This window comes from Oncorhynchus mykiss, chromosome 23 (genome assembly GCF_057628025.1).
Source record: "Oncorhynchus mykiss isolate SJ-2025 chromosome 23, ASM5762802v1, whole genome shotgun sequence".
NCBI classification, from domain to species: Eukaryota; Metazoa; Chordata; class Actinopteri; order Salmoniformes; family Salmonidae; genus Oncorhynchus; species Oncorhynchus mykiss.
Window position 1 is genome coordinate 35,581,234 of NC_143044.1, and position 26,267 is coordinate 35,607,500.

Genomic DNA, 26,267 nt, shown 5'->3' on the forward strand with positions numbered 1-26,267 from the left:
AGCTCTGTCTTGTGACATCTGATCATTTCTCTATACTGTATAATAGAGAAAGAAGAGTGATACTGCTGCATGCCAACTGGCCTATGACATTGTCTCTTTATCAAGCCTCTGGTTAAAGTGTCTTTCTCAGTTGCCTCGCTCTTCCACTCAGCCACTCTCACCTCTCTTTCTGTCTTTCTCATTCTCAGCCTCTCTCCCTCCTGCCCGCTCTCCTCCTCCATCGTTGTCTGTCTCCCTCTCTCTTTCAATCTTTTTCTCCCTCTCTCTCTCTCCCTCCTGCCCGCTCTCCTCCTCCATCGTTGTCTGTCTCCCTCTCTCTTTCAATCTTTTTCTCCCTCTCTCTCTCTCCCTCCTGCCCACTCTACTCCTCCATCGTTGTGTCTCCCTCTCTCTTTCAATCTTTTTCTCCATCTCTCTCTCTTTCTCTGTATCCTGTTCTTGGATTTTATGACAATTACATCACAAAAGCAGGTCATCACAGCACATCAGGAGGATTGTACATTAGTCCCTCTATGAGACAGAGAATTAGGGGCTGCGACCCAAATATCACCCTATTTCCTATGTAGTGCAAATCAAATCAAACTTTATTTGTCACATGCGCCAAATACAACAAATGTAGACCTTACTGTGAAATGCTTACTTACAAGCCCTTAACCAGTGCAGTTAAAGAAGAGTTAAGACAATATTTACCAAATAAACTAAAGTAAAAAATAATAAAAAGTAACACAATAAAATAACAATAACGAGTGCATAGCCCATTATTTAGGTAGTGCACTATTTAGGGAATAGGGGGCCATTTGGGAAGCACTCACGGAATCAGGCTGCGCGTGTAGATCGTGTACCGGAGTAAAGACCAAGTCTCTGATGCTGTCTCTAGTAGGCTGGGTGGGAGCCCTAAAGAATTCCGCATGGGTCTTCTATCGCTTGCTGTCATCAGAGTTGTGTTGTAGCGACGACCTGCTGTATGCCAGCGAACACTGGTCATTTTCGCAGATTCAACATGAAGAATTGTGGGAAAACTATCAGAAAATAACAGCTGATATTCCGGTCAGAGGAACATTCTGGTGTGTTTGTCTCTCTCGCTCTCACTCTCCTTCTCTCTCTTCCACTTTTTCGTGCTGAAAGACGATGACCAGAGCTTACCCCTGATTGTTGCACAATGATTTTAAGTCAATAAGTCATCATTTTAGTCAAAGTATGAAATATTTGGGCTTGAAGTGACAAATCTGAACTGCTCACTTCATGCAAATCCGTGTGATTACAGTGTATTTTCCTATGATATGACATACAAATTATTTTCTGGGCTTAGTTTTATTTGAATGTTGCTAACCACCAGCGTGGCATTGTTTATTGATCAGAAACAGCTGCAAAGCTTTTCCTCTTCATGACTGAGATGTGCCAAACAGCCTTGTCTCCACCTTAGCCATGGAGCAAATTCAAATTAGGGGGTACAAACTTATGTTTGGCACCTCCACTTTTTTTCCCTGAAAATGATCATAATCCATTGGATAATTTGTACATTTTCACTTATTTTTTAGCTAGTCTGTATTAAAAATATATACTGTATATATGGCCACTTCATAGAGAGTGGTAGAGGAAGATGGGGTCATAAGGGGATTCCTGTAAGTAGGCTGAGGTCAATAGAGAGTGATAGGAATAACATGTGCTTCAGTAAGGTTGGTTTTTTAGCGTTCCTGGACAACTTTACCACAGGAATGGAACATAAATCACAGAGGATAGATGTTGTGGTGGCAGATGCAGAGAAGTACTTGGGTGTACGAGATTTTACTGCAGCAGAGTTACAAGGTGTTTGAACAACAGTGTCCCGTCCTACCAGGCTGCTGACCAGTTGTGGGATTAGATAGGGCCAAAGTAGTGGAATAGTGATGGGGTTTTAATGGATGTAGGGGTAGTTTGTAGGGCAACTTTTTCACAAAGTGTAATGAAGTCATACTACAGAATAGTAGGCTGATACACAGCCAATACACTAGATGGGAGCATGCACCTTCAACATTTGTTTGCGGACTGCCAAAATACCAAAGAAGAAGAAGACGTACACGTTAAATATTACCAAAGATTTGTATAACTAAACCAACCACAGCCTGTCGTTTCCAATGGGAACAGATGAGTCACAGTGGGCAGAACAAGCAAGGAGATGGGCAGAGCCACGCACAAGCTAACGAGATCCAATTGGACCATTCTAGCATTCTTCTGCAAATTTCCATTAGGGAATGCCTACTCTGTGAAGTGCACGTGCAATGACTCAATTCGCCTTTGTACTCCTAAACAACGCGATTTTTTACAACTTTTACAAAATTATCCACTCTGTTCATACCAGACTCTAGTTTTGGGAACAGAAAACTGTATGGAGATCAAATGTTTCAGCGATGAGAACATTTGCAGAACGTAGGCCAAAATCTTCTTCCACTGCCGGCCTCTGGGCTTCCTCTCACTACCATCCACCAAGCGGATGCGTCATATTTATACATTCGGTGAAATATCGGTCTCATTGTTCTATCTGTGATATTACTATGAACATTTACGGTGACTTGTGTCAATTGAGAAAAGCTGACTAAATCAGTGGTTCTCAATTCTCTCCTCAGGGAGCCCCCGCTGTTGCAGGGCTAGCACACCTGATTTAACTTGTCCATGAACACAATAATAACACCTAAAGAATTTTTGGGATATAATATGGCTGACCAGAATAGATTTTAAAAAGATGGTTCTTCAAAAGTATCTAATAATAACCTTTGATATTGAGTAAGGTTATTTATAGATCCATTCTCCATAAAGGTCCATAATGCGGTGAAAATGGCAGCCATTGTTGTCAGGAAGAAATCCAAAGTCTAAATGGAATGAATATTGAGAGTCAATATTCACGTAATAATAAGGAATTCCCCCTCGACCACGCCCACATATTGAAGAAAACAAGCATTCTTTCCCATTTACCCCCAGTATAAAAGAGCCAACTTCGTCGTAAATGTTTTGTTATACAGAAATAACAAAATATGCCGACAAGCTGCTGTGTTGTTCAATGCACATGTACTGCCCTACAATCAGTGGCTTGTATTCATGGATCCAAGGGAAGCCAGGCTTCCCCCGAAAATGTACCAAGAAATATACAAAATCCATATAAAATAATTTATCTTTTGTCTCTCTGTGTGTTTCATTTTCCTTCAATTCGAAAGAGGCTGAATGTATTTCCCGGGAGAAAGCATCAGAACGAGCAAAACAGCCACCCTATGTATGTGTAGGCCAACTATTTGATGCTGTTCGGTCAAAAAGAGTATGACATTGTTGCTGCCCGTAGCATTGAATGCAAGAGACGCCAGCGAGCATTTGGACTCCCTTGATAAAAAAGTATAAAATAATAGCCAATCAGCATTCAGCTAAACTGAGTGAGCTCAACTGTGAATGGTCCTGAAGCACCAAAAAAAAGTGTCAAGGGAAGCCAGTTTGGATTTAGCTCCACTTCAATCACATTACGTCACATCGAGAGCAATACGTCACTGACAGAAACATCTTGAATTGTTGCATCTTGTGGTGTTGTTGTCCTCCGGTCGCTAGCTAGCTAAAATTGGTCCTTTCCTAAATTAGCAATGGATGGAGATTTGGACTTATCCTTTTACTTCTCTGTACTGGCCAATGATTAGAACTGCGATACGGATCCAACAATAAATTCATACATTGTGCTCTTGGCCTGAGGATGAAATGAAATATGCAGCTAGATGTAGAAGGCTAATGTTAACTAGCTAATGTTGCCCATGAAAGGAAGTTAGGCTCGCAAGCAAGATTTTTAGCCAGGTAGCCTAGGACAACAAAACATAAAAGTGTGTACTGTATGAACGAGAGGAGGATGGTATTGGCGTTTCTCTACAAGCAGGGTGAGTCAACATGTATTTCTACTTGCATGAACGCACGCACAGCACACACGCACACGCACACGCACACACGCACACGCACAAACACACACACACACACACACACACACACACACACACACAGAGAAGCTGACATTGATTGGACTAAATTGCTTTTCGTATCTTTTAGTTGTCACCGTATTAGACTAAGCAGAGGTGATTTGATGATGTTGAAATGTTGAAGTTGAATGGTGCTGGAATAGTGGCGGCAGCTCCTGGTTTCTTTGTGACTTGCTTGTAGCATGCAATATGCTTTGTGGACTTCACCAGACAAAGGTTGCTCTCCGGTTTTGTGATGAAACCAAGGTGTGGTTGAATTTAATCTTGTCATATAATTGTAAATACAGTTTATATAGATTTTATGCACATTTTCTGTAAAATAGCCTGTAAACAGACCATAAATGCCTCAATTTGAGTTTTCTTGGAAAGCTGTGAGTGCTATTATACGATACAATATCAGTATACTTTTGCATTTATAACTTGTTCTAATTAAGTGATAATGCCCTCAAAGCCGGTGTTTAGAGGATATAGTGGTATGGGTGTTGGCAAACCGTGCCAATATATCCTCCAAACACCGGCTTTGAGGGCATTATTACTTTTATACAACGGGTTACCAATATATTCAAATATTGATTGACATATTTTCATTAAACACTTTCTTATGATTAATTTATTCATACTATTTCCTCCTTCCACAAGATATAGTCCCAAAATAAATCAAGGGTTGCTACCCAAGCCGGCTGGTCGTTTGTTCTATCGGTTTGCTTGCTAGAGACACGTCCCAGTCGTTCAGTCAGCAGAGGGAGCACCCCCCTATCCACATCGAAGGGACAGCAGTGGAGAAGGTGGAAAGTTTTAAGTTCCTCTGTGTACATATCAGAGACAAACTGAAATGTTCCACCCGCATAGACAGTGTGGTGAAGAAGGCGCTGAAGAAATTTGTCTTGTCACCTAAAACCTTGACAAACTTTTACAGATGCACAATTGAGAGCATCTTGTCAGGCTGTATCAATGCCTGATATGGCAACTGCACCGTCACTTTAATAATGTTAACATATCTTACATTACTCATCTCATATGTATATACTGTACCTTTTATCATCTATTGCACCTGGCCTAAGCTGCTGGGTCATCATTCATCCATATATTTAAATGTACATATTCTTATTCCATCCCTTCAGATTTGTGTGTATTAGGTAGTTGTTGGGGAATTGTAGATTACTTTTTAGATATTACTGCACTGTCGGAACTAGAAGTACAAGCATTTCGCTACACTCGCATTAACATCAGCTAACCATGTGTATGTGACCAATAAAATTTGATTTGAAAAGTGCAGCCAGAATAACAGCAAAATAGCCACATTTGCATTTTTTAAAGCTGTTTTCTAGTGAAATTTTTTTTGGAAACATCCATAACAATGAGCTAATGAGGCGCGATTTCGCCTGGCATAAAATGTGCCCACTCGTCAGAACACATACAGTTGAAGTCGGAAGTTTACATACACTTAGGTTGGAGTCATTAAAACTCGTTTTTCTTGTCAACAATCTATAGTTTTGGCAAGTCGGCTAGGGCATCTACATTGTGCATGTCACAAGTAATTTTTCCAACAATTGTTTACAGACAGATTATTTCACTTATAATTCACTGTATCACAGTTCCAGTGAGTCAGAAGTTTACATACATTAAGTTGACTGTGCCTTTAAACAGTTTGGAAAATTCCAGAAAAGAATGTCATGGCTATTTCAAGGCCTACCTTCAAACTCAGTGCCTCTTTGCTTGACATCATGGGAAAATCAAAAGAAATCAGCCAAGACCTCAGAAATAAATGGTAGACCTCCACAAGTCTGGTTCATCCTTGGGAGCAATTTCCAAATGCCTGAAGGTACCACGTTCATCTGTACAAACAATAGTATGCAAGTATAAACACCATGGGACCACGCAGCCGTCATACCGTTCAGGAAGGAGATGCGTTCTGTCTCCTAGAAATGAATGTACTTTAGTGAAAAAAGTGCAAATCAATCCCAAAACAACAGCAAAGGAACTTGTGAAGATGCGGGAGGAAACAGGTACAAAAGTATCTATATCCACAGTAAAACGAGTCCTATATTGACATAACCTGAAAGGCCGCTTAACAAGGAAGAAGCCACTACTCCAAAATCGCCATAAAAAAGCCAGACTACAGTTTGCAACTGCACATTGGGACTAAGATCGTACTTTTTGGAGAAATGCCCTCTGGTCTGATGAAACCAAATAGAATGGTTTGGCCATAATGACCATCGTTATGTTTGGAGGAAAAAGGGGGATGCTTGCAAGCCGAAGAACACCATCCCAACTGTGGGAAGCACGGGGGTGGCAGCATCATGTTGTGGGGGTGTTTTGCTGCAGGAGGGACTGGTGCACTTCACAAAATAGATGGCATCATGCAAATGGGTCTTCCAAATGGACAATGACCCCAAGCATACTTTCAAAGTTGTGGCAAAATGGCTTAAGGACAACGAAGTCAAGGTATTGGAGTGGCCATCACAAAGCCCTGACCTCCATCTTATAGAAAATTTGTGGGCAGAACCTAAAAAGCGTGTGTGAGCAAGGAGGCCTACAAACCTGACTCAGTTACACCAGCTCTGTCAGGAGGAATGGGCAAAATTCACCCAACTTATTGTGGGAAGCTTGTGGAAGCCTACCCGAAGCATTTGACCCAAGTTAAACAATTTAAAGGCAATGCTACCAAATACTAATTGAGTGTATGTAAACTTCTGACCCACTGGGAATGTGATGAAATAAAGCTCAAATAAATAACTCTCTCTACTATTATTCAGACATTTCACATTCTTAAAATAAAGTGGTGATCCTAACTGACCTAAGACAGGGAATTTTTACTAGGATTAAATGTCAGGAATTGTGAAAAACTGAGTTTAAATGTATTTGGCTAAGGTGTTTGTAAACTTCCGACTTCAACTTCAGATAATATAGATCGAGATCATGTCTAGATGCTTTTTATAGTGGAGATCAAGTTTATAAATTGCCTGGCTGGACTGATGAGACAGTGGATTGCGAAGTCTGATGGTACAGTGTAAATATGCATTTTAACGTCATAGACTTACCCGGTGGTAACTTGTGGAATAGTCACTGGCTGGAATGCGGTTTTAACCAATCAGCATTCAGGATTAGACCCACCCATTGTATAAATCCTATCATCAACTGATTTCAGCTAGTGTATGTTTGTGGATTGACCGCATTGTTTGAATTGAATGTTGGCATATTGGCGGTTAATAAAATGTCTGGCTAGCTACACAATATTTTATCACAGCACTGGCAAACTATGGTTCTGTTCCTGTGCTAGAGCAAATGAGAAGTTTAGGTCATTTAAATTAGAGCCAGTACATCAACCCACCCTTTACAGTACATCACAGAATCATATTAAACTTGACTAGTTAACATTTCCTTTAAATACAATTACACCTTTACAGCACAGAACAGTCTTCAAATTCATACTGGATCTTGTGTAAGAGGTTGACTGAAGGAGTGTTATTTTCCCGTGTTCTAAAATGTCTAGAGTGACTGTGCCAAGGCCTTTTGTCTGTGGATTAGCTGCCATTAAGCATCCAGCAGGCCTGATAAATTAGAATTTATAAAGATTATTACTAAATACTTACGCTCCATAATTCCTGTGATTGAATTTGTGAATCATATTTAATTATTATGGCTATGGATTATGGCAGAGGTAGTGAGTGATACAACGAGTATAGCCTGAGAGATGTGAGGAGGTGTGTGTGTGTGTGTGTGTGTGTGTGTGTGTGTGCGTGCGTGCGTGTGTGTGTGTGTGCGTGTGTGTGTGTGTGTGTGTGTGTGCGTGTGCGTCTGCGAGATCTGAGGAGGTGTTAGTCAGTGTTTTGTTCAATTAGATTACAATGCATTGGTGCCCTTGAAGCAGCTTCACTAGCTATCTATCTTTTCCAGCCTCTGCGGCTATCTGAGTGTGTGTGTGTGTGTGTGTGTGTGTGTGTGTGTGTGTGTGTCTAATGCGTGTGCTTTAGACTACAATCAAGTGGTAGCGGTAGAGCGATTATTTCCCCAAAGAAAACATCACTGTAGTAGATATCTTTTTAAAAAATCCCCCCCCCCCCCCAACCATAAGCTTGGAGCCAAATGGATGGTGTGCCAAGCTAATTGCCTTACGACGCCCTCCAGTGTAAGAATCTAATTATCTCTGGTCCATCTTACTGGAGAGGCCTATAATTGTTTCAGTATTACACATCCAAAGTCCCTGAAACTGCAGAATAGCCTGATAATGCTTCTTAAATAAGTTTCCCCTGAAAGAAAACATTCTTTATAAAACCTCCCGGCTTCATCCTGTATTCATTTCCACAGAGAGGAACTTGGCACAGGGGAGAGATGGAGATTAGGGATACTGACCATGAATGATTGCATGCAAGCAAGCGTGCACACACGCTTGCACGCACTCTCACTCACACACACACACACACAGAGAGAGAGAGAGAAACAACTGTACTGTAAATATGCTACTACACACATACAAAAATGCAATCCATGCAAAAAGATGATACTAGAACACACACTCTCTTACCGTCATCATGGCGGTCTTCACTCTGATTCTTGCTTCTGGATTCCTTAGAAGGGGACATGCCTGCTACAAGAAGGATAGGTATCAGTTGTGTGATACATATTATCACACATTATGGCAAGTCTCAAATAGCATGAAAGGGTTATACAGAGGCTTTGAGGCCAATGTCCAGAGCTGAGTCTGGGACAAAAGCACTATGGCCACGTGAGAACCAATGGATAGCAACCCTTGAACCAGCTCCAGCCCAGCTCTGAATCAACCCCTGGCTGATGGAACAGTATGAGAGGGCCAGTGGCTGGCACTAACTCAGACAGCCGTCATCATCAAACAAGGGCTGAACCGGGCACTGGGCAAGACTGGGAGGGGTATGGGGGGAGCGACTTGGGAGAGGAGTGGAGGGAAGACAACACAGGGCTGGGAATTATGTTTTATGTTGGATAATGTCAGTGGGATTGTGGTTGATACAGTAGATATTTGGAGCTGATGGGAACATTTGGCTATGGTAGATGAGATATTTAAGCAATAAGGCCCAAGGGGGTGTGGTATATGGCCAATTTATACAACGGGTGGGTCTAATCCTGGTTGGTTCAAACTGCATTCCAGCCGGTGTCTATTCCACAAGTTACCACCAGCTAAATCTGGCTGAGCAATCCACTGTCTCATCAGCCCAGCCACACAATTTATATATAATATATATATATAATCTATAAAAAGCATCTTGGCATTATCTCACATTTCTTCTAGACTAACATTTAGTTTTTAACAGCAGAGATTTGTAAAACTTTGCTGTCTATCTCTCCGAAATTTGCAACATTGTTTCAATATTCAAATTCGATCTCCAGCTGTCCAATAGTAACGTGTCGGGAGTCGGGACAAGACAGACAGGCAGAGTTTCTCAGCCAGTCAAAATCGTGAATCAGTTTTATGGTTATATACAAAGAAAAGTAAACTGAAAAGTGCAGCTAGTTTGCCATTTTTCCAGCTTCAGTTTGAAGTGATTGTGTTAGCTGTGTTGTTGGCTAGCACCTCTGTGTTCTGACGAGTGAGCACATTTTCTATGCCAAGTGAAATCACGCCTCAGTAGCTCATTGTTATGCATGTAGCCAAATAAATGTCTCTAGAAAACAGCTTAAACAAATGCAAATGCAGCTACTTTGTTGTTATTCTGGCTGCACTGTTTGACGTGACTGTAAGTTAGCAGTAGTTGACTAGCTAGCAAGCAAGGGATAAGAACGTTGCCAGCCAGTATGTCAAAGGAACATTTAGAACAAACGACTGGGTCACGTCCATAGAAACAGAACAAAAAGACTGAATGACTTGGTCGCGTCTCTAGAAACTGAACCAATAGAACGAACGAGCAATCGGCTTGGGTAGCGACCCTGGATTTGTGTCGGGACTACATCTTGGAAGGACGATGCAACACAGGGTGCCTGGACAAACCACCCGAGGTGCCTTATTGCTATTATAAACTGGTTACCAACTTAATTAGAGCAGTAAAAAGTCATGTTTTGTCATCTTGTGGTATACAGTATGATATACCACGGCTGTCATTCAATTAGCATTCAGGGCTCGAACCACCCAGTTTAGAAAACATCCCTCAGATAATGTTAACTATGAGGTACAATCTCTACGATTCAGTCATTCTGTGCCTCTTGGATCAGTCTGTATCACATTTTACTATGATTATAAAATTGCCCTTTATGTTCATGTCATAAATGAATCCTATTGGAAACATAATCGGTAAATAATGTGGGTGAATGTAAAGAATGTAAAGGTTTAGAAGTGTTTGGGTGGATAGAAGGATAGCACATGGTTGGGTGTCCACAACTAAAGGTGTTTGGGTGGATAAAAGGATAGCACACAGTTGGGTGTCCACAACTAAAGGTGTTTGGGTGGATAGAAGGATAGCACACAGTTGGGTGCCCACATCTAAAGGTGTTTGGGTGGATAGAAGGATAGCACACAGTTGGGTGCCCACATCTAAAGGTGTTTGGGTGGATAGAAGGATAGCACACAGTTGGGTGCCCACATCTAAAGGTGTGTGGGTGGATAGAAGGATAGCACACAGTTGGGTGCCCACATCTAAAGGTGTGTGGGTGGATAGAAGGATAGCACACAGCTGGGTGCCCACATCGAAAGGTGTTTGGGTGGATAGATGGATAGCACACAGTTGGGTGCCCACATCTATAGGTGGTTGGGTGGATAGAAGGATAGCACATAGTTCATCCCACATCTAAAGGTGTTTGGTTGGATAAGAGGAGAGCACACAGTTGGGTGCCCACATCTAAAGGTGTTTGGGTGGATAAAAGGATACCACACAGTTGGGTGCCCACATCTAAAGGTGTTTGGGTGGATAGATGGATAGCACACCGTTGGGTGCCCACATCTAAAGGTGTTTGGGTGGATAGAAGGAAAGCAGACAGTTGGGTGCCCACATCTGAAGGTGTTTTGGTGGATAAAAGGATAGCACACAGTTCATCTCACATCTAAAAGTCTTTGGGTGGATAGATGGATACAACACAGTTGGGTGCCCACATCTAAAGGTGTTTGGGTGGATAAAAGGATAGCACACAGTTGGGTGCCCACATCTATAGGTGTTTGGGTGGATAAAAGGATAGCACACAGTTGGAGGCCCACATCGAAAGGTGTTTGGGTGGATAGAAGGATAGCACACAGTTGGAGGCCCACATCTAAAGGTGTTTGGGTAGATAGAAGGATAGCACACAGTTGTGTGCCAACATCTAAAGGTGTTTGGTGGATAGAAGGATAACACACAGTTGGGTGCCCACATCTAAAGGTGTTTGGGTGGATAGAAGGATAGCACACAGTTGTGGGCCCACATCTAAAGGTGTTTGGGTGGATAGAAGGATAGCACACAGTTGGGGGCCCACATCTAAAGGTGTTTGAGTGGATAAAAGGATAGCACACAGTTGGGTGCCCACATCTATAGGTGTTTGGGTGGATAGAAGGATAGCACACAGTTGGGTGCCCACATCTAATGGTGTTTGGGTGGATAGAAGGATAGCACACAGTTGGGTGCCCACATCTAAAGGTGTGTGGGTGGATAGAAGGATAGCACACAGTTGTGTGCCCACATCTAAAGGTGTTTGGGTGGATAAAAGGATAGCACACAGTTAATCTCACATCTAAAGGTGTTTGGGTGGATAGATGGATAGCACACAGTTGGGTGCCCACATCTAAAGGTATTTGGGTGGATAGAAGGAAAGCACACAGTTGGGTGCCCACATCTAAAGGTGTTTGGGTGGATAAAAGGATAGCACACAGTTGGGTGCCCACATCTAAAGGTGTTTGGGTGGATAGAAGGATAGCACACAGTTGGGTGCCCACATCTAAAGGTGTGTGGGTGGATAGAAGGATAGCACACAGTTGTGTGCCCACATCTAAAGGTGTTTGGGTGGATAAAAGGATAGCACACAGTTCATCTCACATCTAAAGGTGTTTGGGTGGATAGATGGATAGCACACAGTTGGGTGCCCACAGCTAAAGGTATTTGGGTGGATAGAAGGAAAGCACACAGTTGGGTGCACACATCTAAAGGTGTTTGGGTGGATAAAAGGATAGCACACAGTTCATCTCACATCTAAAGGTGTTTGGGTGGATAGATGGATAGCGCACAGTTGGGTGCCCACATCTAAAGGTGTTTGGGTGGATAGAAGGATACCACACAGTTGGGTGCCCACATCTAAAGGTGTTTGGGTGGATAGAAGGATAGCACCCAGTTGGGTGCCCACATATAAAGGTGTTTGGGTGGATAGAAGAATAGCACACAGTTGTGTGCCCACATCTAAAGGTGTTTGGTGGATAGAAGGATAGCACACAGTTGGGTGCCCACATCTAAAGGTGTTTGGGTGGATAGAAGGATAGCACACAGTTGGGTGCCCACATCTAAAGGTGTGTGGGTGGATAGAAGGATAGCACACAGTTGGGTGCCCACATCTAAAGGTGTGTGGGTGGATAGAAGGATAGCACACAGCTGGGTGCCCACATCGAAAGGTGTTTGGGTGGATAGATGGATAGCACACAGTTGGGTGCCCACATCTATAGGTGGTTGGGTGGATAGAAGGATAGCACATAGTTCATCCCACATCTAAAGGTGTTTGGTTGGATAAAAGGAGAGCACACAGTTGGGTGCCCACATCTAAAGGTGTTTGGGTGGATAAAAGGATACCACACAGTTGGGTGCCCACATCTAAAGGTGTTTGGGTGGATAGATGGATAGCACACCGTTGGGTGCCCACATCTAAAGGTGTTTGGGTGGATAGAAGGAAAGCAGACAGTTGGGTGCCCACATCTGAAGGTGTTTTGGTGGATAAAAGGATAGCACACAGTTCATCTCACATCTAAAAGTCTTTGGGTGGATAGATGGATACAACACAGTTGGGTGCCCACATCTAAAGGTGTTTGGGTGGATAAAAGGATAGCACACAGTTGGGTGCCCACATCTATAGGTGTTTGGGTGGATAGAAGGATAGCACACAGTTGGAGGCCCACATCGAAAGGTGTTTGGGTGGATAGAAGGATAGCACACAGTTGGAGGCCCACATCTAAAGGTGTTTGGGTAGATAGAAGGATAGCACACAGTTGTGTGCCAACATCTAAAGGTGTTTGGGTGGATAGAAGGATAGCACACAGTTGTGGGCCCACATCTAAAGGTGTTTGGGTGGATAGAAGGATAGCACACAGTTGGGGGCCCACATCTAAAGGTGTTTGAGTGGATAAAAGGATAGCACACAGTTGGGTGCCCACATCTATAGGTGTTTGGGTGGATAGAAGGATAGCACACAGTTGGGTGCCCACATCTAATGGTGTTTGGGTGGATAGAAGGATAGCACACAGTTGGGTGCCCACATCTAAAGGTGTGTGGGTGGATAGAAGGATAGCACACAGTTGTGTGCCCACATCTAAAGGTGTTTGGGTGGATAAAAGGATAGCACACAGTTAATCTCACATCTAAAGGTGTTTGGGTGGATAGATGGATAGCACACAGTTGGGTGCCCACATCTAAAGGTATTTGGGTGGATAGAAGGAAAGCACACAGTTGGGTGCCCACATCTAAAGGTGTTTGGGTGGATAAAAGGATAGCACACAGTTGGGTGCCCACATCTAAAGGTGTTTGGGTGGATAGAAGGATAGCACACAGTTGGGTGCCCACATCTAAAGGTGTGTGGGTGGATAGAAGGATAGCACACAGTTGTGTGCCCACATCTAAAGGTGTTTGGGTGGATAAAAGGATAGCACACAGTTCATCTCACATCTAAAGGTGTTTGGGTGGATAGATGGATAGCACACAGTTGGGTGCCCACATCTAAAGGTATTTGGGTGGATAGAAGGAAAGCACACAGTTGGGTGCACACATCTAAAGGTGTTTGGGTGGATAAAAGGATAGCACACAGTTCATCTCACATCTAAAGGTGTTTGGGTGGATAGATGGATAGCGCACAGTTGGGTGCCCACATCTAAAGGTGTTTGGGTGGATAGAAGGATACCACACAGTTGGGTGCCCACATCTAAAGGTGTTTGGGTGGATAGAAGGATAGCACCCAGTTGGGTGCCCACATATAAAGGTGTTTGGGTGGATAGAAGAATAGCACACAGTTGTGTGCCCACATCTAAAGGTGTTTGGTGGATAGAAGGATAGCACACAGTTGGGTGCCCACATCTAAAGGTGTTTGGGTGGATAGAAGGATAGCACACAGTTGGGTGCCCACATCTATAGGTGTTTGGGTGGATAGAAGGATAGCACACAGTTGGGGGCCCACATCTAAAGGTGTTTGGGTGGATAGAAGGATAGCACACAGTTGGGTGCCCACATCTAAAGGTGTTTGGGTGGATAGAAGGATAGCACACAGTTGGGGGCCCACATCTAAAGGTGTTTGGGTGGATAGAAGGATAGCACACAGTTGGGTGCCCACATCTAAAGGTGTTTGGGTGGGTAAAAGGATAGCACACAGTTGGGTGCCCACATCTAAAGGTGTTTGGGTGGATAGAAGGATAGCACACAGTTGGGTGCCCACATCTGAAGGTGTGTGGGTGGATAGAAGGATAGCACACAGTTCATCTCACAGCTAAAGGTGTTTGGGTGGATAGATGGATAGCACACAGTTGGGTGCCCACATCTAAAGGTGTTTGGGTGGATAGAAGGAAAGCAGACAGTTGGGTGCCCACATCTATAGGTGTTTGGGGGGATAGAAGGATAGCACACAGTTGTGTGCCAACATCTATAGGTGTTTGGGTGGATAGAAGGATAGCACACTGTTGCGTGCCCACATCTAAAGGTGTTTGGGTGGATAAAAGGATAGCACACAGTTCATCTCACATCTAAAGGTGTTTGGGTGGATAGATGGATAGCACACAGTTGGGTGCCCACATCTAAAGGTGTTTGGGTGGATAGAAGGATAGCACACAGTTGGGTGCCCACATCTATAGGTGTTTGGGTGGATAGAAGGATAGCACACGGTTGGGTGTCCACATCTAAAAGTGTTTGGGTGGATAGATGGATAGCACATAGTTCATCCCACATCTAAAGTTGTTTGGGTGGATAGATGGATAGCACATGGTTGGGGGCCCACATCTAAAAGTGTTTGGGTGGATAGATGGATAGCATACAGTTCATCCCACATCTAAAGGTGTTTGGGTGGATAGATGGATAGCATACAGTTCATCCCACATCGAAAGGTGTTTGGGTGGATAGATGGATAGCATACAGTTCATCCCACATCTAAAGGTGTTTGGGTGGATAGATGGATAGCATACAGTTTATCTCACATCTAAAGGTGTTTGGGTGGATAAAAGGATAGCACACAGTTGGAGGCCCACATCTAAAGGTGTTTGGGTGGATAAAAGGATAGCACACAGTTGGAGGCCCACATGTAAAGGTGTTTGGGTGGATAGATGGATAGCACACAGTTCGGGGCCCACATCTAAAAGTGTTTGGGTGAATTGAAGGATAGCACATGGCTGGTGTGCCACATCTCACTACAATATAATCTAAAAACACTTCCTGAGACAGACAATAAAACCAAAAGTCAGTCAGTCAGTCAGTCAGTCAGACTCTCTCTCTCTCTCTCTCTCTCTCTCTCGCTCACTGTGCTTATTTGGCTGCACATGTAGTGGATGGTGTTCACGAGATCTACAAGTCAACTACTGTAGAGGTGGTAGTAGCACTGGTTCGATTGGTTGCATGACAACAACAGACAGGCTATACAAGGTAAGTTCAGAGCTCTAGAGCTTATATGGGCCTAGACCGGTATTCAATGATAGACTTCATGAAGCAACTTACCAGAAGTTCACATATACCACATGCTGTAAACTTTCTCTTCCCTCTCAAATATAGACAGCAAGCACTTCTCTGTCTGTAGAGGCAGCATCTGTTCATTCCAGATAAACTACAGTGCCTTCGGAAAGTATTCAGACCCATTTCCTTTTCCCACATTTTGCTACGTTATAGCCTTATTCTAAAATGGATTAAATATGATTTTTTTTCTCAGTAATCTACACACAATACCCCATAATAACAAAGCGAAAACAGGTTTTTACCTTATTTACATAAGTATTCACACTTTGCTACGAGACTCGAAATTGAGCTCAGGTGCATCCAGTTTCCATTTATCATCCTTGAGATGTTTCTACAACTTGACTGGAGTCCAACTGTGGTAAATTCAATTGATTTGACATGATTTGGAAAAGCACATGCCTGTCCTTCAGGTCCTTCAGTTGACAGTGCATGTCAGAGCAAAAATCAAGCCATGAGGTTAAAGGAATTGTATGTAGAGCTCCGAGACAGGATTGTGTCGAGGCACAGATCTGGGGAAGGGTACCAAAAAATGTCTGCAGCATTGGAGGTCCCCAAGAACAGAGTGGCCTCCGTCATTCTTAAATGGAAGAAGTTTGGAACCATCTGACAGAGCTCCAGAGTTCCTCTGTGGAGATGGGAGAACCTTCCAGAAGGACAATAATCTCTGCAGCACTGCACCAATCAGGCCTTTATGGTAGAGTGGCCAGACGGAAGCCACTCCTTAGTAAAAGGCACATGACAGCCCGCTTGGAGTTTAGGCCAAAAGGCACCTAAGTACTCTCAGACCATGACAAACAAGATTCTCTGGTCTGATGAAACCAAGATTGAACTCTTTGGCATTAATGACAAGCATCAAGTCCTGGTTAAACATGGCACGGTGGTGGCAAAGTCATGGTGTGGGGATGTTTTTCAGCGGCAAGGATTGGGAGATTAGTCAGAATCGAGGGAAAGATGAACAGAGTAAAGTACAGTGAGATCCTTGATGAAAACCTGCTCCAGAGTGCTCAGGATCTCAGACTGGGGCAAAGTTTCACCTTCCAACAGGACAACAGCCAAGACAACGCAGGAGTGGTTTCGGGACAAGTCTCTGAATGTCCTTGAGTGGCCCAGCCAGAGCCCGGACTTGAACTCGATCGAACATCTCTGGAGAGACCTGAAAATAGCTGTGCAGTGACGCTCCCCATCTAACCTGACAGAATTTGAGAGGATCTTCAGAGAAGAATGGGAGAAACTCCTCAAATACAGGTGTGCCAAGCTTGTAGCGACATACCAAAGAAGACTCAAGGCTGTAATCGCTGCCAAAGGTGCTTCAAAGTACTGAGTAAACAGTCTGAATACTTACAGTATGTACATGTGATATTTCAGTTGTTGTTGTTTTATACATTTGGAAATATTTCTAAAAACCTGTTTTTACTTTGTCATTATTGGGTATTGTATGTAGATTGATGAGGGAAAAAACGATTTAATACATTTTAGAATAAGGCTGTAACATAACAAAATGTGAATACTTTCCAAATGCACTGTATTTGACAGACTCTCGTGTTTACGCCTTTCAAACAATACATCAGCAATTTAGGATTTACACAAACCCATTTTGAATTCTGTCAAATCAAATCTTATCAAAATGTATTTGTCACATGCGCTGAATACAACAGGTGTACAACTTTAACGTGAAATGCTTACTTACAAGCCCTTAACAAATAATGCAATTTTAAGAAAACAGAGTTAAAAAAAGATTTACTAAATAAAATAAAGTTAAAAATATATATATTTTTTTTAAGGAACACAATCAAAAATTGATAATGACGCTATATCCAGGGGGTACTGGTACCAAGTCAATGTGCAGGGGCACAGGTATGTGGGGGGGTCCATATTTATTTAAAGGATTCGCACGACACGGAGGCAAAATGTCAATAGTTGGATCTTGGTAGCTACTTTATCTCTAAGTTCCAGCCATGGTGTCAAGTAGATTGCAAAGCAATGCAAAACTTTCTGCACTTCCTGGCAGTGTGTGTTTGTGTGCTACTGTGTGTACTAGTGATGTTTTGGCCACAACACAGCTCCGCCAAAGATACTGATAACTAACCAAAGATGTATCATTGGCGTCGTATCCAATGGGATCAAATTAAGCGTAGTGGGCAGAGTCAAGCACAATCTAGTGAGATGCTATTGGCATGTTTTACTATGTATTTGCATTAGCGAACGCTTACGACGTGAGGGGTGCGTGTGTGCAATAACTCAATTCGCCCTTGCACTCCTTTATAAACAACACAATTTTGAAAAAACTTTAAGAAAGGGTCAAGTATACAAAACTTAGCGCACTCTGTTCGTAATCGATTTTTGTGTTGGGAAGAGAAAACTGTATTGTGCTTGAATGTTTCATCGATAAGAAAATGAACAATGCACTCTTAGAGAAAAGGTTTTCAGAAGGGTTCTTCGTCTGTCCCCATAGGATAATAATTTTCGGTTTCAGGTAAAACCCATTTTGGTTCCAGATAGAACCATTTTGGTTTCCACGTAGAACCCTCTATGAAACCAAAAGGGTTCTACCTGGAACCAATAACTGTTCTCCTATGGGGACAGCCGAAGGGCCCTTTTAGGTTCTAGATAGCACCTTTTTTTCTAAGAGTGTACCTGGTATTTTTACCACTGATTTTGTCACTGCTGGAATTGTGTCTGTCACCAATGAACGAACATTTCATTTTGTGACAGACACAATCTCCCACCCCTTACCTACCCGCACCTTGAATGTGTCAAATAAATGTGTTAGGATTTTCACAGGTTTACTTGTGAAGCGTTATCCCTGATCTCTCTCTCTCTCTCTCTCTCTCTCTCTCTCTCTCTCTCTCTCTCTCTGTCTCTCTCTCTCTCTCTCTCTCTCTCTCTGTCTCTCTCTCTCTCTCTCTCACTCTTTAATTATGCTAACATTTCAGAATTCTAACCTTAGTCAGAGTACTGAAAATTCATATATAAATGTAAACGCGCTGACATAGGTCAAAAGGCTAAAACTGGTATTTTCCAACCATAGTGTGAGTGTGTTTCCTTTAGGTTTTACTGCTGTTACATATCTCCAACACGTGCACATATAACCTACACTCAATGTGTAATTGCATCTCACAAGGTGAAAAGAACAGAAGTCTGAAACCGTCATGGGCACTAACCTCCTGCCTTCTGTCCATCCTCAGTGTCCTCTTCTGTAGTCACATCGTTATCTGGTGAAGAAAACAAGAGAGAGAAAATCACACCCTGCAATTTCACAAACCACTATCTACTGATACTGCAGTGTAGTAGTGTCATACTGGGTTAGGCCTATCACTGGGTAGTTACAGTCCTGATGACCAAGGACTGCAGCATTTACACACCCAAAAAACAATGGTTCTAAATAATACCCGAGAGGGGTTATTTGGTTGGTAACTATAGCGGAACTCTTTTTGGTGCTAAATAAAAAAACATTTTATATAAAGAACCATGGTCATAAAGTTCTAAATGGAACCTGTATGGTGCTATAAATAACCCTTTCCTAAGGTTCTATAAAGAACCATAAAAAAAAGTTATATATAGCACAAAAATGGTTCCGCTATGGTCACAACCCTTTTGGGGCTATATAGAACCTTTTTTTATGGTTCTTTATATAACATTTATCGAGAAAGGTTCTTTATAGAACCATTCTAAATCTCAAAAGTTATTTGTAGATCCTTTAGAACCCATGTGTCAAACTCATTCCACAGAGGGCTGAGTGTGGGTTCTCCCTTGGACTTGATTGATAATTAAGGTAATTGATTAGTAAAGAACTCCCCTCACCTGGTTGTCTAGCTCTTAATTGAAAGGAGAAAACAGAAAACAGAAAACAGCAGACATGAGGTCCTCCATGGAGTCTGTTTGACACCCATGTTATATTGTTTAAACTCCATAGCTGTTATTGTGTTAACTGAATCGAGTGAGCTTCCTCTGGAACAGCTGGGGGTCCCTGAGGAGAGAGTTGATAACCACCGAATGATAAAAATCAACCGCTCCTAATTGACACAAGGCCATACACAAGTCTTTCACAAAACACCATTACTGACCACAGTCAGATATAACATGTGATATCAGAACACAACACCTTCGAAAATTGGAATGAAACTGTCACTCAAGGTTGCACAAAAAGAGCTGTGAGCAAACCATACCCCAAAATATTTGAATAAGCCACCTCCCCTACATTTGAATTATCACTAAAACAACAAAGAACCCTTTTGTGAACTGTGAAGAACCATTGAAGAACTCAAAGGGTTCTTTGAGTCAATATGGTTCCACATAGAACCATCAGCCTTCCAAAAGAACCCTTGAGGATCACTGAGTATAAGGCTCATGGGGACATTTACACACAGATGGAACCCTTGAGAAGTAGGAAAGGAATTGAATCACATTGGACTCAATATTCAAAAGGCACTCACACATCTGATCTATCTTTGTTGCAGGTGCATGGTAATAATTGAATAAGATGAGAAGAAAGAAGAAACCTGCATACTGCTCTTGCTTGTATCACTGCTCTTTACTAAACTTTACGTATCGACCTCAAGGCCTTCGTCAGAGCTCACTTTGGACTAAAATAGTCTCCCAATGACATTTATAAATGATGTATGCCAATGTCCTCTCTCTCCCTCTTTCCCTCTCTCTTTCTCTCCATCTCTCTCTCTCTCCCTCTTTCCCTCTCTCTTTCTCTCAATCTCCATCTCCCTCTTCCTTGCTCTCTCTCTCTCTCTCTCTCTCTCTCTCTCTCTCTCTCTCTCTCTCTCTCTTTCTCTCTCTCTCTCTCTCATCCAGTGGCAACATTCACAGGTTTTACATGTTATTTTGGCATTAATACATGTCACGTATCAGTTTGCAAACAGTGTTTAAAAATGCTAATTGAGTTAATAAACTTCCATACAAACATGGTCTCTTTTTTGCTTTCTTGAGTAAGGCAGCTCCAAAATGCAGGTGTTTCAGCCTAGCTCAGTGCTTTCTGCTGTGGTGGGGCAGCCCGCGGAAAATACACAGCGTACGGGTTGGTAATGTTCTCTAGTTGTGCCGTGACTGGCTCAGTGTTCTGTCACTCATGGAGACACTACGTCACTGCAAAATCTATGGGGAGAGCTCGAAAATTCAAGCCCCTTGGGTGCTGCCATAGAGTTACATTAGAAGTGCCCATCCAGCTTCACTTGGCTCATCACGCTCTAGCGGGCCGGGCACCTGCAGGCTGACTTCATCATCATGAATCACTTCGACAATCTACTGGCAAATCCTTGTCATATGAAGATACAAATCAACAATGAGTGGTTTGGAAGGAATCAGTGGCTAACCGCAAGCGCTGCAAACAGTCACTAGCCTGCTATTCAGTGAAGTGGGTGTGTGGTCCAAGTCTGCGTTTAAGGGTCTCTTTCCTTGCTTAAAAGGATAAACATTCAACACCTTGATCATTTGCCATGCTGTCAATCCAACTGGAAACTCGGAACTGGGAAATCTCAGACTTTGAACGGTCATCCAACTCAGAATTCCAAGTCGGGACCTCGGGCCTCTTTCTAGAGCTCCGACCTGAAGATAACTGACGTCATGATTCAACCTTGTTTTTTTCAGAGTTCCCAGTTGTCTTGACAGACCCATAAATCCAGAGAATGCCAGACTTTAAATGATGTATTATGCCAGGGAGATATGTATACTGTATACTGTAGCTATAAAAAAAATAATACTAAGTGTATGTTGTGTAGTAAGCTATTAGTAGCCCATGACACGGATTACATGAAGTCGCTCACATTTCCACAAAACACTTGAATTTCAGCCAGTGTGAGCCCTTCATATTTTCAATGTCGCCATACCTCAAGGAGAGCTGCTCCTTTCATTTCTCTGTTCCGTCTACGGTATGAGGTATTGTACACAATGTAAACCTGAGGCGATGGTTCAGTGTGGAGGGTTAGACAGGAGTAGGGAGTGTCTTCAGAGTGATACGTGGAGTAGAGAGTAGAGTAATCCCTAGGCAGAGCCATTGCGATGCATGCCCACTCCTGTGGCTGAACTAATGCACTCACGCACACAAGCAGACCACGCACCCACACACACAGATCTTGCAAGGATCAAAAGCACACTAGCACACTTTACAACCATTGCCATCATGCTCCCTGTGTGTATGTGTGTGTGTGTGTGTGTGTGTGTGTGTGTGTGTGTGTGTGTGTGTGTGTGTGTGTGTGTGTGTGTGTGTGTGTGTGTGTGTGTGTGTGTGTGTGTGTGTGTGTGTGTGTGTGTGTGTGTGCATGTGTTTCATCAGACTATGAATGACTGTGTCATCGTGTGTTACTGATCACAGTGCCAGTGGCGGGATGCTGGCTCAGGCCTTTTGCCTGCATCCCAGATGGCACCCTATTCCCTTATAGTGCACTACTTTGTGCAAGATTGTGCAAGATTGTGCGTGTGTTCTCCCTCTTGGTCAGGCAACAAGCTTTTCTTTTGTATAACACTGAATGAATGACTACAATACATTTATCTAACCCAGGAAACAGTGCGTGGCCCTCTGATAGCCTACAGTCCTGGTGCTACTGGACGCCCCTGTTCCTTTTTTGAAGGATGGGAGCGTCCCACTCCTACAATTTGTTTGATTTCATTGGATAGAGCAATCTTGCTGCTGTGATTGCACGTTGCGGTATTTCGCCTAACAGATATCCTACTGGGCACAGACGTCAATTCAACATCTATTCAACATCTATTCCACGTTGGTTCAATGTCATTTCATTGAAATGATATAGAAACAATGTTGATTCAACCAGTGTGTGCCCAGGGGGATGGGAGTTTATCAATGTTTGATTTGTTTCAAATTCTTTGTGATCTGTGGGAAATATGTCTCTAACTTTTTTCGCAGGAGTTTAGGAAGTGCAGCTTAGTTTCTACCTCATTTTGTGGGCGTAGTGCACATAGCTTGTCTTCTCTTGAGAGCCAGGTCTGCCTACGGCGGCCTCTCTCAATAGCAATGCTGTACATATTCAAGGATTTTATTAATTTTGGATCAGTCACTGTGGTCAAGTATTCTACAACTCTGTACTCAAGGCCAGATAGCATTCTAGTTTTTCTGTGTTTTGCTTGATTTTTGTTTTCTTCTTTTAGTTTTCTCATAATTTGGTTGGGTCTAATTGTGTTGCTGTCCTGGGGCTCTGTGGGGTCTGTTTGTGTTTGGGAACATAGCCCCAGAACCAGCTGGCTGAGGGGACTCTTCTCTAGGTCTCTCAGCAGGTTAGGGCTTTGTGGTGGAATGTGTGGGTATCACTTACTTTAAGGTGGTTGTAGAATTTAGCAGTTATTTTCTGAATTTGGATAATTAGCGGGAGTAGTCCTAATTCTGCTCTGCATGCATTATTTGGGGTTTTGCTTTATACATGAAGGATATTTTTGCAGAATTATGCATACAGTCTCAATTGCGTTTGTCCCATTTTGTGAATTCTTGGTTGATGAGTGGACCTCTCTCTCTCTCTCTCTCTCTCTCTCTCTCTCTCTCTCTCTCTCAATCTCTCTCTCTCTCTCTCTCTCTCTCTCTCTCTCTCTCTCTGCATCCCAAATTCTCTTCTTCTCCTGTTTTCCTCAGGGCTCCCCCATTTCGTGGATCTAGTCAGCAGAAAAGTTAACTGGCTCAAGGCCTTACCTAAAACTACAGCAATCATGGAGTTTGAGCTATTAGTACCGCAGGCCTGGCTGTGGCAGACATGTGGGACGAGAGGGCCATGGATGGGGCAACCTGGACTAGATGTAAACTAGTAAAAGTAAATCTGTCTCCCTCCATTTTGTATGATATGTTTCATTTCGTATGGTATGTATTTGTGTTGTCACAATACAATCATTTTTACTTCAAAACCGAAACCAGGTTCAGTATCACAATACTCAATACCATCACAATACTTGATACCATACTTGATACCAAAACGATACCAGAACGATAATATGAATTCGAATTAGTCACAGAATGGCACTTGATCCAGACGGATCTTTTGAGTTCAATATCATGTTTTTTTTTACCAATCTAACTACATAACAACATAATGGTAATCATTAATTTGAATGGAAAGTCTCTATTGATAAACTGGGTAAATCAAGATGTAGCTGTAATGGTTGTCCTCCTCTTCTGATGAAGAGTAGGAAGGATCGGACCAATATGCAGCGTGGTAAGTGTTCGTCATTTTATTAAACTGAACTGAACACCACAATACAAAGTAAACAAAAGAACAACCTAAACAGTTCCGTCTGGTAACTAATACAAAGACAGAAAACAACTACCCACCAATCACAGTGGGAAAACAGGCTGCCTAAGTATGGTTCTCAACCAGAGACAACAATAGCCAGCTGCCTCTGATTGGGAACCATACCTGGCCAAACACCGAAATACAAAAATATAGAATGCCCACCCCAACTCACGTCCTGACCAAACTAAAATAGAAACATAAAAAAGGAATTAAGGTCAGGACGTGACAATAGCCTAGCCCTATTCACAATGCAGGTGAATGCATATTCAATAGGAGTGTGTGCATGCATTGAGTTATTGAGCTTGTTTTCTGTGATTTCATGAGGCTACAGATGAAAAAAAATGTACCTTTCAATTGGGACTTATTTTATTGTACTGATCAACAACATTTGCATAGAAGAAGCAATTCTTCTTTTATAAAAGTGTGCGCTGTTTCTTTGAGACCCATGACCTCATTCACACACAAAGTCCTTTCAAGGCTGAAGCAAAGATGATCTTGTCTGGGAGAGATGCGATGTGGGTGAGAATAATCAAATGAATAAAGTTTTTTGGTGACAATCAGCAATATTTTGCATTATGGTTTGCATATTATCACAAATAAGGTACTAGGGTTGTGAACTGATGTTGGCTTCAGCTGTGAGCTAGCAAGGAAACTTGGCCTACAAAGCTAGAAGCTACCGGTATTGCATTGTAATGTTCTAGCCTGTACTGTTTCAGGAACAGTAATTAGCCGTTTCAACATCTCTACATGCCGTGTTGCATTATTCAAGTGTGTTAACTTCTGTGCAGCATAAGTGGATATGCAGCCCAGACTCCCAGTGAGTAGTGGTTCCTAATGGCAGGTAGATCAATGAGGAAGTGGAGCAGGCATGGTGCTATAATGGGACATCGGCAGCGCTGATAGACAGACTCTTTCAATCAGTAGACGACATGAAACACATTTGACAGAAGCACCACAACATTTACTATTACAGGAGGGAGGAGGTATAGGAGGCTCAAGGCCCTCACCTAAAGATACTGTAATGGTGGCATTATAGAATTGCAGGCAGTGGCAGCTATGTGGGTTGAACCCAGGAGAAGATGGTGGTGGATGGAGGCCATAGGAAGGGAAAATGGGGTAGTAAGGAAGAAAGGGTGGAAGAGATGGTAAGAGGAGGGTGTTCTCAAGGCCCTTACCTAAGCTACTGTAATAATGGTGTAAGTGAACTACCACAGGCCTGGCAGACATGTGGCAGCCACTCTCCTTCACAGATAATTTCAGCCATGTGGCCTTGTACGGGGTATGGGAGGAGGGGGTTGATGGGGAGGAAGGAGGGAGAAAGGTGGAGGGGATAGAAGGGGATGTGAAGTTTAGGAAGGGCGATATTGAGGTGCTGGAATAGACTGCTCATGCCAATAAAACATCTAGGTATAGTTAGCACTAAGGGATGGGTTCACCTCTCATCGTACCAGTTAAAGGTGCAATCTGCAGTTGAAATAATATCAAAGCATTCTCCACTGTTTCAGTAAAAAGCTGAGGGATGGGGTGAGTAAAACAAAAATATATTTGGGGTTCTGATGGGGTACAACAATTAAACTGAGCTAATGAGGCATTTTTAAGTTATATTCTTCAAGAATCAATACATATAATTTATTTTTAAGTCCAAATAGGGATGTAGCAACTGCAGATTGCCCCTTTTTAAAAGTCACTCACAAATTGTACAGGTTGCTCAGCAACAACCATCTGGGAATGGGAAACCATCAAAGGCAGAAGGCATATTCCAGGTATGAATATAATTATTGTATCCTGTCTCCTGTGACATTTCAGACGATAGTGACAACATTTGCTTCTTGATCTAAACATAATGCGTGGCACTCAGTATATGGTAGCTACAACACAGTTACTACCCACTGCCAAATATAACTAAGAGAGATGGGAGCATCCCAGATGGCACCCTATTCCCTATATAGTGCACTACTTTTGACCAGAGCCCTACAGGTGGTATGGTCACTGGTCAAAAGTAGTGCACTATAAGGGAATAGGGTGCCATCTGGGATGCAGCCAAAAGGCCTGAGCCAGCATCCCGCCACTGGCACTGTGATCAGTAACACACGATGACACAGTCATTCATAGTCTGATGAAACACATGCACACACACACACACACACACACACACACACACACACACACACACACACACACACACACACACACACACACACACACACACACAC

At 42.8% G+C, this 26,267-nt stretch overlaps 1 protein-coding gene across 2 annotated transcripts in view; it reads right to left on the bottom strand.

The window, feature by feature from the left end:
• The window catches only part of macrod2 (mono-ADP ribosylhydrolase 2), a 1,220,194-nt gene that overhangs the window by 64,488 nt on the left and 1,129,439 nt on the right, over nt 1-26,267 (bottom strand). The window contains exons 10-11 of one of the 2 annotated variants that reach the window (XM_036960544.2): nt 18,979-19,029; nt 8,506-8,568 (exon numbers count right to left, since the gene is read on the bottom strand). In XM_036960544.2, coding sequence (XP_036816439.2) covers nt 8,506-8,568; nt 18,979-19,029 — 114 coding nt within the window. The remainder of the gene's footprint in view (nt 1-8,505; nt 8,569-18,978; nt 19,030-26,267) is intronic. The other variant, XM_036960545.2, reaches the window with a different exon arrangement.